General features: G+C 35.2%; 1 protein-coding gene across 1 annotated transcript in view; it reads left to right on the forward strand.

Annotated features, from left to right (window-relative positions):
- The window catches only part of COL11A1 (collagen type XI alpha 1 chain), a 561059-nt gene that overhangs the window by 490595 nt on the left and 55745 nt on the right, over nt 1-14719 (forward strand). Inside the window, exons 47-50 of the mRNA XM_057310420.1 lie at nt 3702-3755; nt 6679-6786; nt 7181-7270; nt 7529-7582. Coding sequence (XP_057166403.1) covers nt 3702-3755; nt 6679-6786; nt 7181-7270; nt 7529-7582 — 306 coding nt within the window. The remainder of the gene's footprint in view (nt 1-3701; nt 3756-6678; nt 6787-7180; nt 7271-7528; nt 7583-14719) is intronic.

Below are 14719 nucleotides of genomic sequence, written 5' to 3' on the forward strand. Positions count from 1 at the left end.
CTGGCACCTTAAGTATGGTTTAAAAATCCCAGTGAGTTTGTTTGTTTATTCTGCTACTGTTACAGAACCATGTGCCTGGCTTTTCCAGGGGTATGTTAATCTAATCAGAAGTTATCATAGCTTAGCACGTGTCCTTGGACTCCATTCTTGGATCTCACCATTGATTAATTTTATCCAGATTTCTTAAGGAAATCACAACACAGACTAGCTTTGATGATGTGGTTCAAAGTCATTTTAGGGCACGCAGCCAGCATGAAGACATATGAGTTGCATTGCAGTGCACAGAGCAACAAATCTGAAAACAGGATGATTTTTTTTGCGTAGGATAAACAATCTATCAGCAGCAACTCAATTCCTGTTTTGCTCACCAAGTGATGATTCTTAGTGCAACAACTTCCTCATTTTAGTCAGGTTGTAAGCTTCAAAATCTTGGATTTCAAAAGCAGAATCAAATATGACTTAGTGAGACCAAAGAGTATAATTGTTCGGTTTCCTCCCGGGAATTACATCTGCATGAGGAGCATAAAATAAACTCGTTAATGGAGAATCCATACTCAGATTTGCAAACGTACTCTCATTCAAATCTTGCAGTCAATCATTTTTAACTAAGTCATTGTGTAACTTTGTGGGAGTAACTCTAGAATATTCTCAAAATGTCTTTTGAAAAGGGGATACCTAGAGAATAGGCATTGTAAAATCCCTTATGTCTTCAATTTAATCAAGACCTTCTGCTTCTATCCAGAGGAGCTATATTATATATAACATTTAAATTTAAACAAAGCATATTACAATAGCATATTAACTAGTGATTCTAAGACGGATACTTTCCTCTAGTAGTTTCTCATAGACAAAGGTTAGAATTATTTCTGGAAAATGTATTCCTGATTTCAAATCCACTTTTAAGAGCAAGAGTGAATCATCCTCTATTCAGCAACCTTTCTTTCTCACCTTGTTCTGTGCTGACTGGGATTCAAAGGATTGCCTTGTACAAGAAAGAGTCAGAAACTAGAGTAGCCGTATGTTACTATATATGTGTCACCTTATTTTCTTTTGTTATATTTGAGATTTGTCCCCAGTGAGAAATCCTTGAATTGAAGTTTCATTCTGACATTTTACAATTTAAAGCTTTTTAAGGCCACCGGCAAAAGTTCAAAATAAATTATGTTATACTGAAAAAAAGCAAGTTTGTCTCAGGAACACACTGCCAAATCCTACAGTCATCCTAAAATTAACTTAGTCTCCTACAGATTATCAGAATAGGAGTTAACGTTTTTATTGGGTCTTACAGCAGACCGAATGTAGCAAATTGATCTCCGTTTTCAGGGACTTTGAAAAACATAATTTAACTTGTTATTCTAAAATTAAGTGGCAAGTATAGTCTTATTATACGACAATATTGAACAAGCACACTCCACTGTGAACTACAAAATTTTCTTGTACATGGTTTATTTGTGTCACATTTATTGGATATTTGCAAATACTCTGAACGTATTAAAGGAACAGACATAATATAAACAGTGCTGTCCTCCAGCTTCTCCCAAATCAGTCACCCACTCAGATATCCTAACACCCAAGGTTTTCTCTTTCCACATTTTTCACAGAATTTCCTCAATTAAGCATTGTTTTTTAATCACTTCGTTTTCATTAATTATTATTACAATCATTTTTTGTATGCTGTTCTTGCTCTGACAGTTACTAAGGAAAAAAAAAAACAAACCTTGTAAGACCTTTTTTTTTTTCTTCAAGTTCGGTATTGCATTTGTATCTTCATGTCAAACTTAGTGATCAGAAATTGGGAGAAGGCGTAATCCAGACAGAGGGAACAAGCTATACAAATACGTGGTGTATGGCTATTCAGAGAAAGGTTAGAAGATCAGCATGGCTAGAATGCAAAATACATTCTATGATGTATTCCCCTTGTATTAATTTGTTTTGCTATTTTTTAAATATTTTTAAAAAGCTTTTATTTATTTATTTGACACAGAGAAAGAGAGAGAACAAGCGGGGGGAGTGTCAGGCAGAGGGAGAGGGAGGCTCTCCACTGAGCAGGGAGCCCTAGGAGGGGCTGGATCCTGGGACCCCAAGATCATGACCTGAGCTGAAGACGGATGCTTAACCGACTGAGCCACCCAGGTGCCCCTGTTTTGCTATTAAAAGTGGTTTCTCAAGACAAACTCTGTTGGTCTCAAGAATTAATGGTTTAAAAAGTGGAAGGACTCTGTTTTCTTTCCCTGAAATGTCAATAAAATTACAAACACAGGTTCTTTTCCTTTTTCCTACTTATAAAATTTTGTTATTATAAATAATTTAATCACTTATCTGGAAGGTTGCGATACAAACACCGGACTACAGTTTCTGCCCTTTGCTTTTCAATCTTATTATTTCCAGTCACATGTTGCCATGAATACTTTTGTAGACACTACTTGCTTTAACTCAGTTCTGAAGGTTTTTCTCCCCGTATTTTGAAGCTACTTCTCCAACTGTTAAATGTAAGTTAACTTACATGGAAAGAAATTTGCCCATCATAAAACAGTCATACACAATGAATAACCCACAAGTCTAGAGAAATACAGACACCAAAATATATGCTCAAAGGCTTTGTTAGTGACTACCTGCTGCTTACGTCTACCAGGTTTTATCTTAATGGTTGCATTATTTACAAGGTACATTTGTAACTGCATTTGGGGGGGGGGTTAAGAAAGAATACTGATAAAATGCTGAAATGATTGCTAATCAGGCACAGTGTTCTTTTTACAAATGTACTCTACATCCTGTTTTATTTTTGTTTTTATTTTGTTTTGATTCTATTATTTTATGTTGGAATGCAGGAAAGGGAAATGCATTAATATCACAGATGATAGATTTATTTCTGTATATAGAACCAGTGGACTGTTTCAAGAATGTCTGCATCATCATTTATTTCATCCATAAACATTCTTACATTAAAATCCTCGCTGTGATGGGGCACCTGGGTGGCACAGCGGTTAAGCGCCTGCCTTCGGCTCAGGGCGTGATCCCGGCGTTATGGGATCGAGCCCCACGTCAGGCTCCTCCACTGTGAGCCTGCTTCTTCCTCTCCCACTCCCCCTGCTTGTGTTCCCTCTCTCGCTGGCTGTCTCTATCTCTGTCGAATAAATAAATAAAATCTTTAAAAAAATAAATAAATAAAATAAAAATAAAATAAAAACCTCGCTGTTGTTTGACCAAGTGGAATAGGGCTCAGAATACGTTTTTCCTCTATCTTCATTCCATTGTCTTCTTTTCTTTTTTTAATTTTATTGAAAGTAATCATTGGACTATTATGTGAAATAGTGAGGATGGTAAATTTAGAATTTTAAAGAACACTGGAATAGAATAACTCATATTTAAGCATTTAAAAAATAAGTATTTTTAGGGGTGTCTGGGTGGTTCAGTCAGTTAAGTATCTGACTCTTGATTTCGGCTCAGGTCGTGATCTCAGGGTTGTGAGATTGAGCCCCACGTCCGGCTCCATGCTCAGCTCATGCTTGGGATTCTCTCTCTCCCTCTTCCTCTGCCTACCCTCCCAAAATAAAGAAATAAAAATAATAAAATAAAATAAATTTAAAAAATAAGTATTTTTAACCAAAAAGTGACTTTGTTTTGACATGAGTTATCTTACCAAATTTTAACTTATGCTTTTGTCATGTATAACTTTAACAGATTATGCTTTCTTTCCTTAGGGATTTCAAGGCAAGACTGGCCCCCCAGGGCCAGGGGGTGTCGTTGGACCGCAGGTATGTCCATTTACTTTATATCTCTAATAAGATTTATTTTCCTGTTTATATTTTCATCTTTTCTATGCTGTATAAAATCTGCCCATTTTATTATGATTCAAAATGATGTATTTTAGATTTTACATCACATTTAAATAAATGCAACTGGGCTACCTCAAATAAACTTTAGCAAACTATTACTTAGCTGAAGAGATTTTTCAGTTGGCTGCATAAACAAAAGAGAATAAAAGAAATAATGAAAATTAAGTCAGAAAATTCACAATGAAGTTAACATGAAAGCCTGACCATAGTACTGTCTGCGAAAACCAAAATGCTTTATTAGAAAGATTGACCATCATCTTTCCCCAGAATTTCAAATACAAAATGACTTCAGATTTCTGAGTATAAATTAGATTCAGATGTAAATATATTAGAAATATAATATAAAACTTTGAAAACAGATTTTTTCCTTAAATTATAATATTTGTAGAATATTTCATGTTTAAGATTTTTGTCTTTATAACAATGATTTCCATCAATGATAAAATATTAGTTTGTAATCTTTGAATATGTCTAAATAATGAAAGTGACAGATAGCTTTTTCAACATAGGTGGCAGAAAGAGTCTCAAAAATTGATGCAGTAGACTGAATTGTAGAATAATTTGTGAGAATGGGAAATATTTATTCTGGCAAAGTGGTATTGAATGGAAAGAACGCATTTAGTTTACTCAGCTGGAATTTCACCCCTGCTAATCACAAATCATCGCAAAAGAGCAAGAGCAGTTGAATAAGTGTTTTAATTATTTAATTGCTTTAAATAGTTTTTTTCTCAGCCTATAATTAGTTCTTAAGACTTTGTAACTCAAATACACCCACACACACAAACACACACACAAATGTGCACATTCAAACATACATATAAGCAGAGAAACAAAAAACTGCATCTTCTTTCTAGGAGCATGTGTGACAGAGGCAAAAATGAAGAATTCTTGGAGTGATTAATCATTTAATTCCAGAGATGAATCCTGAACCTAGGGAAATGCTATTTATTCTTTTATAAGAGAAAAATGTAGCATGCATGATTTTTTTTTTTGCATTCTTTTTGTGTGTGTGTGCTGAAGAACTCTTTTTATTTTAAGATTTTATGTATTTATTTAGAGAGAGAGCATGCTGGCAAATGAAGGTCAGGGCACAGGGAGAGGGAGAGAGAGAATCTCAAGCGGACTCCATGCTGGGCGCGGAGCCCCATGTGGGGCTGGATCTCACGGTCCTGAGATCAGGACCTGAGCCAAAATCAAAAGTCAGTTGCTTAACTGACTGAGCCACCCAGGTGCCTCCGTGCTGAAAAATTCTTAACTGCTTACCAGTTTTAATTAAAAAAGAAAAAATACTCCTTCAATAATTAGCTACCCTTATTTTTTCATTTCACGCAACTTCATGGTAATTTTCAGTGAAAAAATATAACTTAAAGAATGATTCCTATTATAATCAATATCCATGAATAGGAATGGAATTAAAGTCCAAATAGAATGTAGACATCAAGGGGCTTAACTGAATAGTTCAGGACCTTACCCCTTTGAAAATTCATCTCTGCCTAATGTAGACATCTGGCTTCTGAGATCTTTGTTGTTATTGTTGTTGTTAAAGTATCAGATGTTTTACTGAGGATGCATTTCCATTGAGTTAGTTTTCTTTATTGATTCTTTTAAGAGAGAATATCCAATCCCTGATTTCAGTAAACTAATTTTCATGTTAAGGCAAAATAAGTGATTTAATAGGAACAATGTTGATCATGATATCTGATATTTACTCCATTTTTTGTAGTCATGTGAATCACTGCTCATTTTTGTCTCAATGGTGATAGCCATTAAATTAAGGATCAATTTTACCTTGCTTACTACTGAAATTCCAGTGATCAGATATCCAAGAAAAATTCCTTTGTGGGGGAATGTTTGTACATTAATGATAAATTGGGGACTTTCAGCAATATATAATTAAAAGAATTTAAACCTAGAAATTTACAGCCAAATACGAGACAGATCTATTCTTTATCCAAGACCAGAGGTTAAGAATCTGTTGCATTTTTAGAGAAATAACAGGGAATGATAATGCATAAACAACTTCAACAACACTTTCCACTGTTTAACAACCTTAGCATCTGGAAACTTTCCCTTTATATGTCTTTAACTTAAATCCTTCATTTTGCTTTGTTCTAAGTGGAGATAGAGAGCAACTGGTCACCATTCTCTATTTATACTTGAAAGCTCATTAAACTTTAGCACCACAGAACAGCACCACTCAGGGGACACGTAAATGACCCGACATTTTTCACTTTGGCATTTGCAGCAATTTAAGGCAGCGGGCTATTTGTTACAGCCTTTGGCCGGGAGGAACTGCCAGCCCAAACTCACGGCCTGCAGGATCTCCCCGCTATATTCCCTAGACTTTGTCAAACGAATATAAATTAACTATAGAGAGGTCTCCAGTCGTGGAAATTCCAAGGAGAACTGCTTTGGTTGTTTGGGTTCCAGGGGACCGAGGCTTATTATCAAGCAGTGATTCATTGAGTAGCTACCAGTGTGGTACCAATGTCTCTTTTACTCCTGTCCTCATTTGGCATCTTATATAAAAAGAGGAAATAGGATGAAACTAGTGAAAACCTGCAGTTTTTAGCAATACTTTGGTCTCACTCCGAAGCACTTCTGGTAGTGAACAAAGAAAATAGCTCTTTGAATTTACCTATGTAAATGAGGTCCTAACCAAGGACGACACTTATTCTTCTCCAACTCCTCCCAGATACGCTGCTTTTTGTTTTGTAGGACAGCATGGAAGTAAATAAGAATGATAAATTTCTGCGAAAGGGAGTACTACTTCTTTGGGATTTGTGTTATCCTGACCCAAAGTAAAAGAGTAATCTAATAAGGTTTTGCTGATCCAATTTAGGGACCAACTGGCGAGACTGGTCCGATAGGTGAACGAGGACATCCTGGCCCTCCGGGCCCTCCTGGTGAGCAAGGTCTTCCCGGTGCTGCGGGAAAAGAAGGTGCAAAGGTATGATGCTCTCAAGGAATCTTCTTGGCTGAAAACATCTATTTGCTTTTCACTGTAGCTTCTCATCACCTGTCCATAGAGTCTCTACATGTTAGCATAGTATTTAAATGGATCAGAAAGATATACCAGTAAAATATTCAGCTTATTGTACTTCAAAGTGTGACTAAACAATAACATAAGCCCACTTAGCTCCATTGACCAGAAAGCCATCCATTTATATACAGTCTTAAATATAAGTAGTGGTCTGTTCATTTTAATGTATATGGCATTCCACCAATATTCTCATTTTTGAATGACATTTAGGCTTTACTTACAGGTTAGAGGCAATAATAGCTTTGAGTATAGAAAAATGTAGAAATTACTCTCTATGATTGATGTGTATTATATTCTCTAGGGTGACCCAGGTCCTCAAGGTATCTCAGGGAAAGATGGACCAGCAGGACTACGTGGTTTCCCAGGTGAAAGAGGTCTTCCTGGAGCTCAGGTATAATCAACATATAGATAAAGCATGTAAATGAGATTGCTTATCAGAAGCATTTTTCTCGGGACTTAACTAAATAAAGATTCATGAGTAATTAAGGGGAAATGCGTAAGCATAAACATTGATTATCATAATATATATAGCAATGTATATTTGAGTCTAAAAACACTGCTTACCATCTTCATTTTATCAGTCATACATCTTCTATTTATATTCAAGTCACATTGATTCATTTTCTTTGTTTTTATTCTCATTTCCCAGGGTGCACCTGGACTGAAAGGAGGAGAAGGTCCCCAGGGCCCACCGGGTCCAGTTGTAAGTATGATTATAATAAATAGCCGTGCTACCCTTGGTTGCAAATTATAGCTCTTCTTTCATTACTCTCATGCTGTGATCCCATGGTGTGTAGGAGAGAAAATAAACACATGTCAATCAAATCAGTCAATGCCTGGTTTCTACTAATTGCATGCACTAATGAGTGCAGAAACAGAGGAGTTTAGACGATTGGAAATATTTACTCCACTGCTACTGTCAGGAGGTAAAAGGAGCTAGCTTGCTTTTTAAATACTCAAGGAAATAAATCATAATTTGTCTTATTGTGAGTACTTGATGAGACTTGAATTTTGTCAGTGCTTTTAAAAACTCTCCTAAGTGGGAAAGGCGTATATTCATTTATGTGTTATCCAGATTGCTTTACTTAGTTACTGTAACCTTATGAAATAATTGGCAAATGAGCAAATACCAGATTTTTACTTCACCTTTTCCTTTCTTGAGATATACATCAATCCCTCTGAAAGCAATTGCATGCAGCCTTCATTTTTGCCCACGAGTTCAACTTTGTTCTTACTTGTACTCAGAAGGGTTACCAATAACAGCTAAACCACCAATTTTAGTGGCCTCATCTCATTCTTCATCTTATTTCACCAAGCTGAATAGCTGAAAGTGGCTTTAAATCCTCTCTTAACTTCCTTACACAAAATATTGACATCATATTAGACCCCCTCCAAAGTGTTTCTTTATTTTGTCCCCCTTTCTTGATCACCACTGCTACCGCCTTTGTTCAGACTCTCTCCTGTCTCTCCTTGCTCGGTAGTGTCTTACCGCATGTCCCTGACTCCATTTCCTTAGCCTCTTCAGTTTTGCCCACTGGTTTGAGAATTACAGGTGCACATCCTTAACTATGCCCTCCCTCTGCTTTTCTACAGCTCATGGTCCCATGCTTCCTTCAGAAACACACTCTTTATAATGACCAATGAGTTCACAGCTTGGTCCCATTCACCATAGCCTGTTTTATTTGCCTTGTTGACTCCCTCTGATTCTACCCAATTTAATGCACTGAACTTCATGCTTCTCAAACTGCCACGATCTTTTATATTTTGCAGAGAGAATACTATTTACTTTTCCCCTTCTTCCGGGAAACTATATCCTTTCTCTACTTGACAAAAATTCTACTCACCCAAAAAGATGAGGCTGAAATGTTAAATCTCTATAAAGTCATCTCTGGACAATTTGCCTCCATTTCATTTATTGGTGAAATTTCTTCACCCTTTGTGCTCTTTGTTATGGGTTGTATTTTAGAAATTACATTGGAATATAATTGGTTGTCTCTCTCAGTAGGCTGTGAATTTCTGTGTTATTTTAGTACATCAAGGCAGAGTGCCTGGCACACAGTAATATTTCCATATCTATCTATTTAAATGATCACAAAGCCTGATATTGGAGTCAAGTGTATACAGCATAACTGAGACTGAGAACATGGCATTATAATCTTTGGCAGATTGATTAGCATATTTATTCTGCAGATCACATAAATGTCATGCTACAATGATTAAGGTAGGTGTGGACATACGGTAAAGATTTTTTAAAAGGAAAAATAAGCATTTCAGTAACTATATTTGGCCTTCTATATGCATAAAATTATATAGAACATTTAAAAATATCTTCGTAAGTTAGTGCTGGTAGCACTAGCAGAAACAATAGCTGAATACGACAAAAGTTTTTGTTTGAGCATAGAATCTTCAAACTATTCAGCACAATGCAATCCATTTAATCAGACCTTCAGGATCTAAAGTGATTTTATTTCAAGAAAATATATATGTATTTTAAGATCAAGTTATTTTATCTGTGAAACCTGAATCATGACTACAAGGATTACATTGTTTCAAGTTATTTTTTAGGGCCCAATCAAATAATGCTATCCCAGGTATTTGGGACAGTTAATATCTATATATTTGTTGGGTGCATAGTATATACAGGAGATATAATTTAACAGAATGGTAATCAACAATTATCTGACCACATGTAGAATTACATATTAAATATGATATGAAAAGCTAATATTTATTTAGTTGGCTTCAATACAATTTATTTAGCAATTACTACTTACCTCCCTATGTCCAATTAAGTTCCATGGAATATATTCCTTTAAGTGACTTTATGATAAACCATTTCAAAAAGAAACACACCAAACACTAAACAGCACTATATAAGACAGTCAATGATTAAATGCCTTATGATATACAGACAATAAATATTAATTCTGCAAGGGTGGGAGGAAAAGAAGAGAAAGCAGCAAAAAGATCTTGCAGGGTGTGGCTTCACAGAGGGCAGAAGATTGCAAGATCATTTAAGAACAAGAAAAAAAAATAAGGTATTAGGGAATATCTAATCTTACCAAAGTGGAGAACATTGGGAGTAGAACTAAAATTTGATAAATTCTTGCTAGGATCCAGGCACTCTGCTATGTATTTACATAATTTAAAGCTAAAGCAGATGTATAATATGGCATATGATTATGAAGTCCTAAAATAGTAAGTTGAAATAATTTGAAGATTTGAAGTTTTTGGAGCAAGAGGAGGAAAAAAATCAAATACAGCCTTTTGCAGTAAAAAATTAATTTTAGGGAAAATATCATTATTAGTGTATAATATATAACAGAAATGGGAGATACCCGATGAGCATAAAAGCTCAGTGATCAATGCGATGATTGAGTGAGCCAGTGATGAGGCCAGTGGGAAGTCGAAGGACAGTGCGGATGTAGCAAACACGAGGAAGGCAGGAGAGAAGGATTTATTACTAAGATTGGATGCTGGCAGTGAGGAAAGATGAAAGCTGAGTGATGACCTCAAGCTTGTGTCCTTGTGAGAATTGACAGTTTAGTGATGCCTTCCATGGCTGGAGCAATTTTACCTGGTCAGGATCAACCACAACAAAGACAAAACACTCTCACATGGAAACCCAGAACCTCTCAGCAGTCACAAAATATTTTAAAAGGCTTTTCTACTTTGCTAATGGAAATGCTCCACAGAGGCTCACTCTGAGTTTATTTATTTTGAATTAACACCCTTTCTTATAATAAATTCACATATCCAATTCTGTATGCATCAACCAATTGAAACTCTTCCTCAAAGCTGATGCAAAAAAAAAACAAAACAACTAAAGACATCATTCATATGTATTAGTTCCTTGTGCTATTGCTTTAATTGCTATAAAATATAGTAAAGAGGTATATGGTGATGACTTATACTTTGTATCAAGTTTTTTATCTTTTTTGGGGGGGAGCAGAGGGTGAGGGAGAAAGAAAGAATCTTAAGCAGGCTCCACATCCAGCATGGAGCCCCACATGGGGCTCGATCTCACGATCCTGAGATCCTGACCTGAGCCAAAATCAAGAGTCAGATTCTAAACTGACTGAGCCACCCAGGCATTCCTGGTAACAAGTTTTAAACAAGCCTTGGTTTACTCCATCTAAAACAATTATGTACATGTGAAATTTGATTGGAAAAAGTTTTATTCCAAATGAAAAGATTAAAAGAAGACTGTTGATTTTCTAGATGTAAACCATAACTTACCCAGAAAATTTGTTCATGTTAATTCTAATCTTTTGAGATTCAAGACTTTGTACGCTGTTACCTTTCAATTGATAGTAAACACAAGGAATCAGGCAGGAATGGTGACTTCTTTAGCAAGGAAGATAACAAGTTCTATTTTGCAATGTTGATCAAAGAGTGATATCAATAGATCGGAGGAATATATCTGGTCAGTTGGTGAGAGACCATGAAATTCTAAGTCATAAGGGATAAAGGTATACAAATATCCCGTAAAACTTCTTGATTCTGTAGTAGATGGGTCTGAGTTTATATCCATCTGTATTAACTTTGCCTTTGAGATATTGACCAAGTCATGGTAAGTGCAGGACTGAAATTCTTAAAAACAGAGAAGGATGGGGATTTTAGTTATTCATATTAAAGAAGAATATTAAAGTGATGGATTCTCTGCAGAAAAAATGTGAATAAAGAATGTGAAGGGTAAAGGAAATAGGAAAGGGAAATGAAGTAATGTTAGAAGTGTTTATTCTTTCAACTCTTAATGCAGGGAACTTTATAATCTTTATTTGATTTGGTTCTTGGCTGCCTGAAGTAGTAGATATTATCATTCCATTTTTAAAGGCAAAGGATCTGGGGCTTAGGGAAGGTAACAACTTACCCGAGTGCATAGTCCTTTGGAAATAAAAAGTAGTGATAACACATTACACAAACTCATTTCCAGATATGTGTACCTCTCCGCAAAATCTGCTTGATTAAGTGTTCTTCTCTCTCTCTCTCCCTTCCTGTCCTTCTCTCCACCTCTCTACTTCTTTACCCCTCTCTCAGTTGCACTTTCCCAAGTTCTCTTGATCCTTCTCTACCGCTATGAACAATATTTTTCAAAAGGAAGAGAGTTATAGGAGTTAATATCACAGCTAACTGACTTTAGTACTCCTATATGTGGTTTTTATAACCATAGCTTAATTTAAAGGAATGAAAGTTCAGGCTGCTTAAACAGATGTATAGGTTGAATCCTTAATGACTATAGATGTTTTTCAGTACACTATTGAATCTTCAGCTTTTTAAGCCTAGAATACAGTGTTCAAGGAGCCTAGGTGTGCTGTGTGTTTCTGGATTACTAGAGAAATAAATTTTCTCATTCTACAGGATATTGATGAACTAAAACTAAAAGCCTAAACAGGGCTTTTATCAATTAGCAGTTCTTGCTCACAGTGAGATTTTTGAAGTTTGTACATGTCACAATTATGTATCTTGTATACTGTTTTTACATATTCTGATCCATACAAAGCAAAATATATTATTTCATAGTCATCCATCCATCATTGTGCCCATCTGTTTATTTATAAATATTTTTGACATCCATTCTCTTTATTCATAATCCATTTAGTCAGAAGTATACTTCGGGCTAGTTCTCTCACATTGCTATGAAATCCTACAGAAGTGAGTTTACTGAAACTCTACTAGGTCCAGCTGTGATGTCATTGGCTTATGTTTGGAGGAACTATGATATGTAGCATTATATCAACCAAAAGGATCTGTTTGAAGACATGGGAGATTGCTTGATGCAGAGCCTTTGTTATGAATAGCCTTAGGAGAAATCTTACTAATCATAGCTTTAGAAATCTTTGTAATTTCTTGAGCAGTTAGCTAGCTTTCCCCCCCCCCCTTTTAACTGTTATGAATTGTGAAGCCAATTTCTCTTTTGACTTTGACTTACAAAAATCATGGAGTTAAAGCTGAGATCCAATAAAAAAGACAACTCTGTTTTGCTTTATATCTGTTTTTGTAGCTTTCTGAATTCAGTTCTATCAGAAAATACATGTGATGTACTTTAATATTATATATTATATTTTATTACAATTATTTTTAGAAGTGCTGGACAGGACCCATTAAATTGATTTCACAACCCATGAGTAGATCATGGCCTGAGGTTGGGAAAAACCTTGGTCCTTTGTATGCATATTTAGATAAATAATATTATTGCTTCTAACTTTTGCTAATAAAAAGTTACTTGCTTATCTATTTTTCTTGTCTATTCCTTTTTATTCTTGTCTATTTTTAATTTATCTTATCTTATATTTTATGTCTTCCCTGTAAGATGCTAAAATCTTTTCTTACAAAAAAACTATAATTAAATAAATATCTGAATATACCAGATAGTCTATTAAGCTCAAGTTATATAGATTCATTAAATAGATATTTCCTGCAAAGAGCTTATGGTATACTGAAGAAAACAGATAGGAAATAGATAAAATAACATAATAAATAATAAGTAATATATTAAAATAATACAGCGCAAAGAAGACAAGATGGGAACAATGATTTTTTTAATGTTCTAATTATAGCTATAAATAAAAATCAATTTTATCAATGAAAATTAAGTTTTCTAAAGTTTGTGCTACTTGAAGTGATTGTGTATTAAACAGTTTTTCGTGCTCCCACAGAAGACAAAGAAGATCCCAATGGGGTGCTGTAACTTTGGGCTTTTAAAGTTTGGCAAAAACCAAGTGCTCACTGTATGCCTGATGTTGTACACAAGAGCTGGTAATAGATGCCAGTCAAAGCACAGGCATGCTTTCTGATCTCAGGGGGTTTACTCACTAAGTGGATGTCTCGATGCACACGCACAAAGCGGAAAGCGACAAAGGACTGAAAAGAAGAAAGGAAGGCAGCGAAGCATTTTTCTCACATGTTGAAATAAACTTGAGTAAACGTTTTGTATTTATGTAAACACACAATATATATAAACGTATTATGCAAGCAAATTCTCAGATTTTACCTACTACCTACATTTTCACAAAACAAAATCAAGGAAAATGAATTCCCTAAATAATCTCTCCTCTGTATATTTTTTCTGATATGGAACCATCTTCTTGCCAATAGTCCTTTCTCTAAAAATAAGGAGATTAAAATAGAACGGTGCATTTAGTAAAAGCACCTTCTTTTTCTTACAACCTCTTTTGTTACAGCAGTATTTTTTCCCCTGAGAGTGGTAGGAGTTGATATGGAGAAAATGTGTGAGAGGGGGTCAGACATCTAGCTTCTCAAAGGTAAATGTCCAAGATTTCAAAATTGTGCCATACATACTTAACCCCTTTTCTATAACTTCTATTTCATGACTATGTCCTATGTCCTGATCATTCTGACTCTCTTTTCCTCTTTATGTGCTATTATTTTTTCTTGTCATTTCTTTCTTAGGAGTTTATATGTCTTTCCTATCATAATTCCTATTTTTTTTTCTAATTTTGCTTTTATGCCCTATTCCAGAGAACCGTCTTTTCACTGGCTTTTACCTAGTCCTTGATCCAGGGAATAGATAAATTCTAAGCAGGATTATACCTACTGACCAATTCATCATATACTATACTCTTTAAAATAGAGTACATTTTCTCTGTGAAATCCAGGTAACCTATTATGACATCCAACCAGGGATGAGCAAAGTATAGAGAGTGGGGATCAATAACCAAAGATTGAGATATTACAGGACTTTGACTTAATCATTCAGTAGTTATGCTTTAAGTTCTGGTAATGCTTGATATTTTATCTGACTTTTTGGATTGTATGATCTAAGATACATGTAATCTGGGGAGTGGGAATTTCCTCAATTTGTTTTGCCATGAAGGTC

Source organism: Ursus arctos, unplaced genomic scaffold (genome assembly GCF_023065955.2).
Source record: "Ursus arctos isolate Adak ecotype North America unplaced genomic scaffold, UrsArc2.0 scaffold_12, whole genome shotgun sequence".
In the NCBI taxonomy this organism is placed as follows: domain Eukaryota; kingdom Metazoa; phylum Chordata; class Mammalia; order Carnivora; family Ursidae; genus Ursus; species Ursus arctos.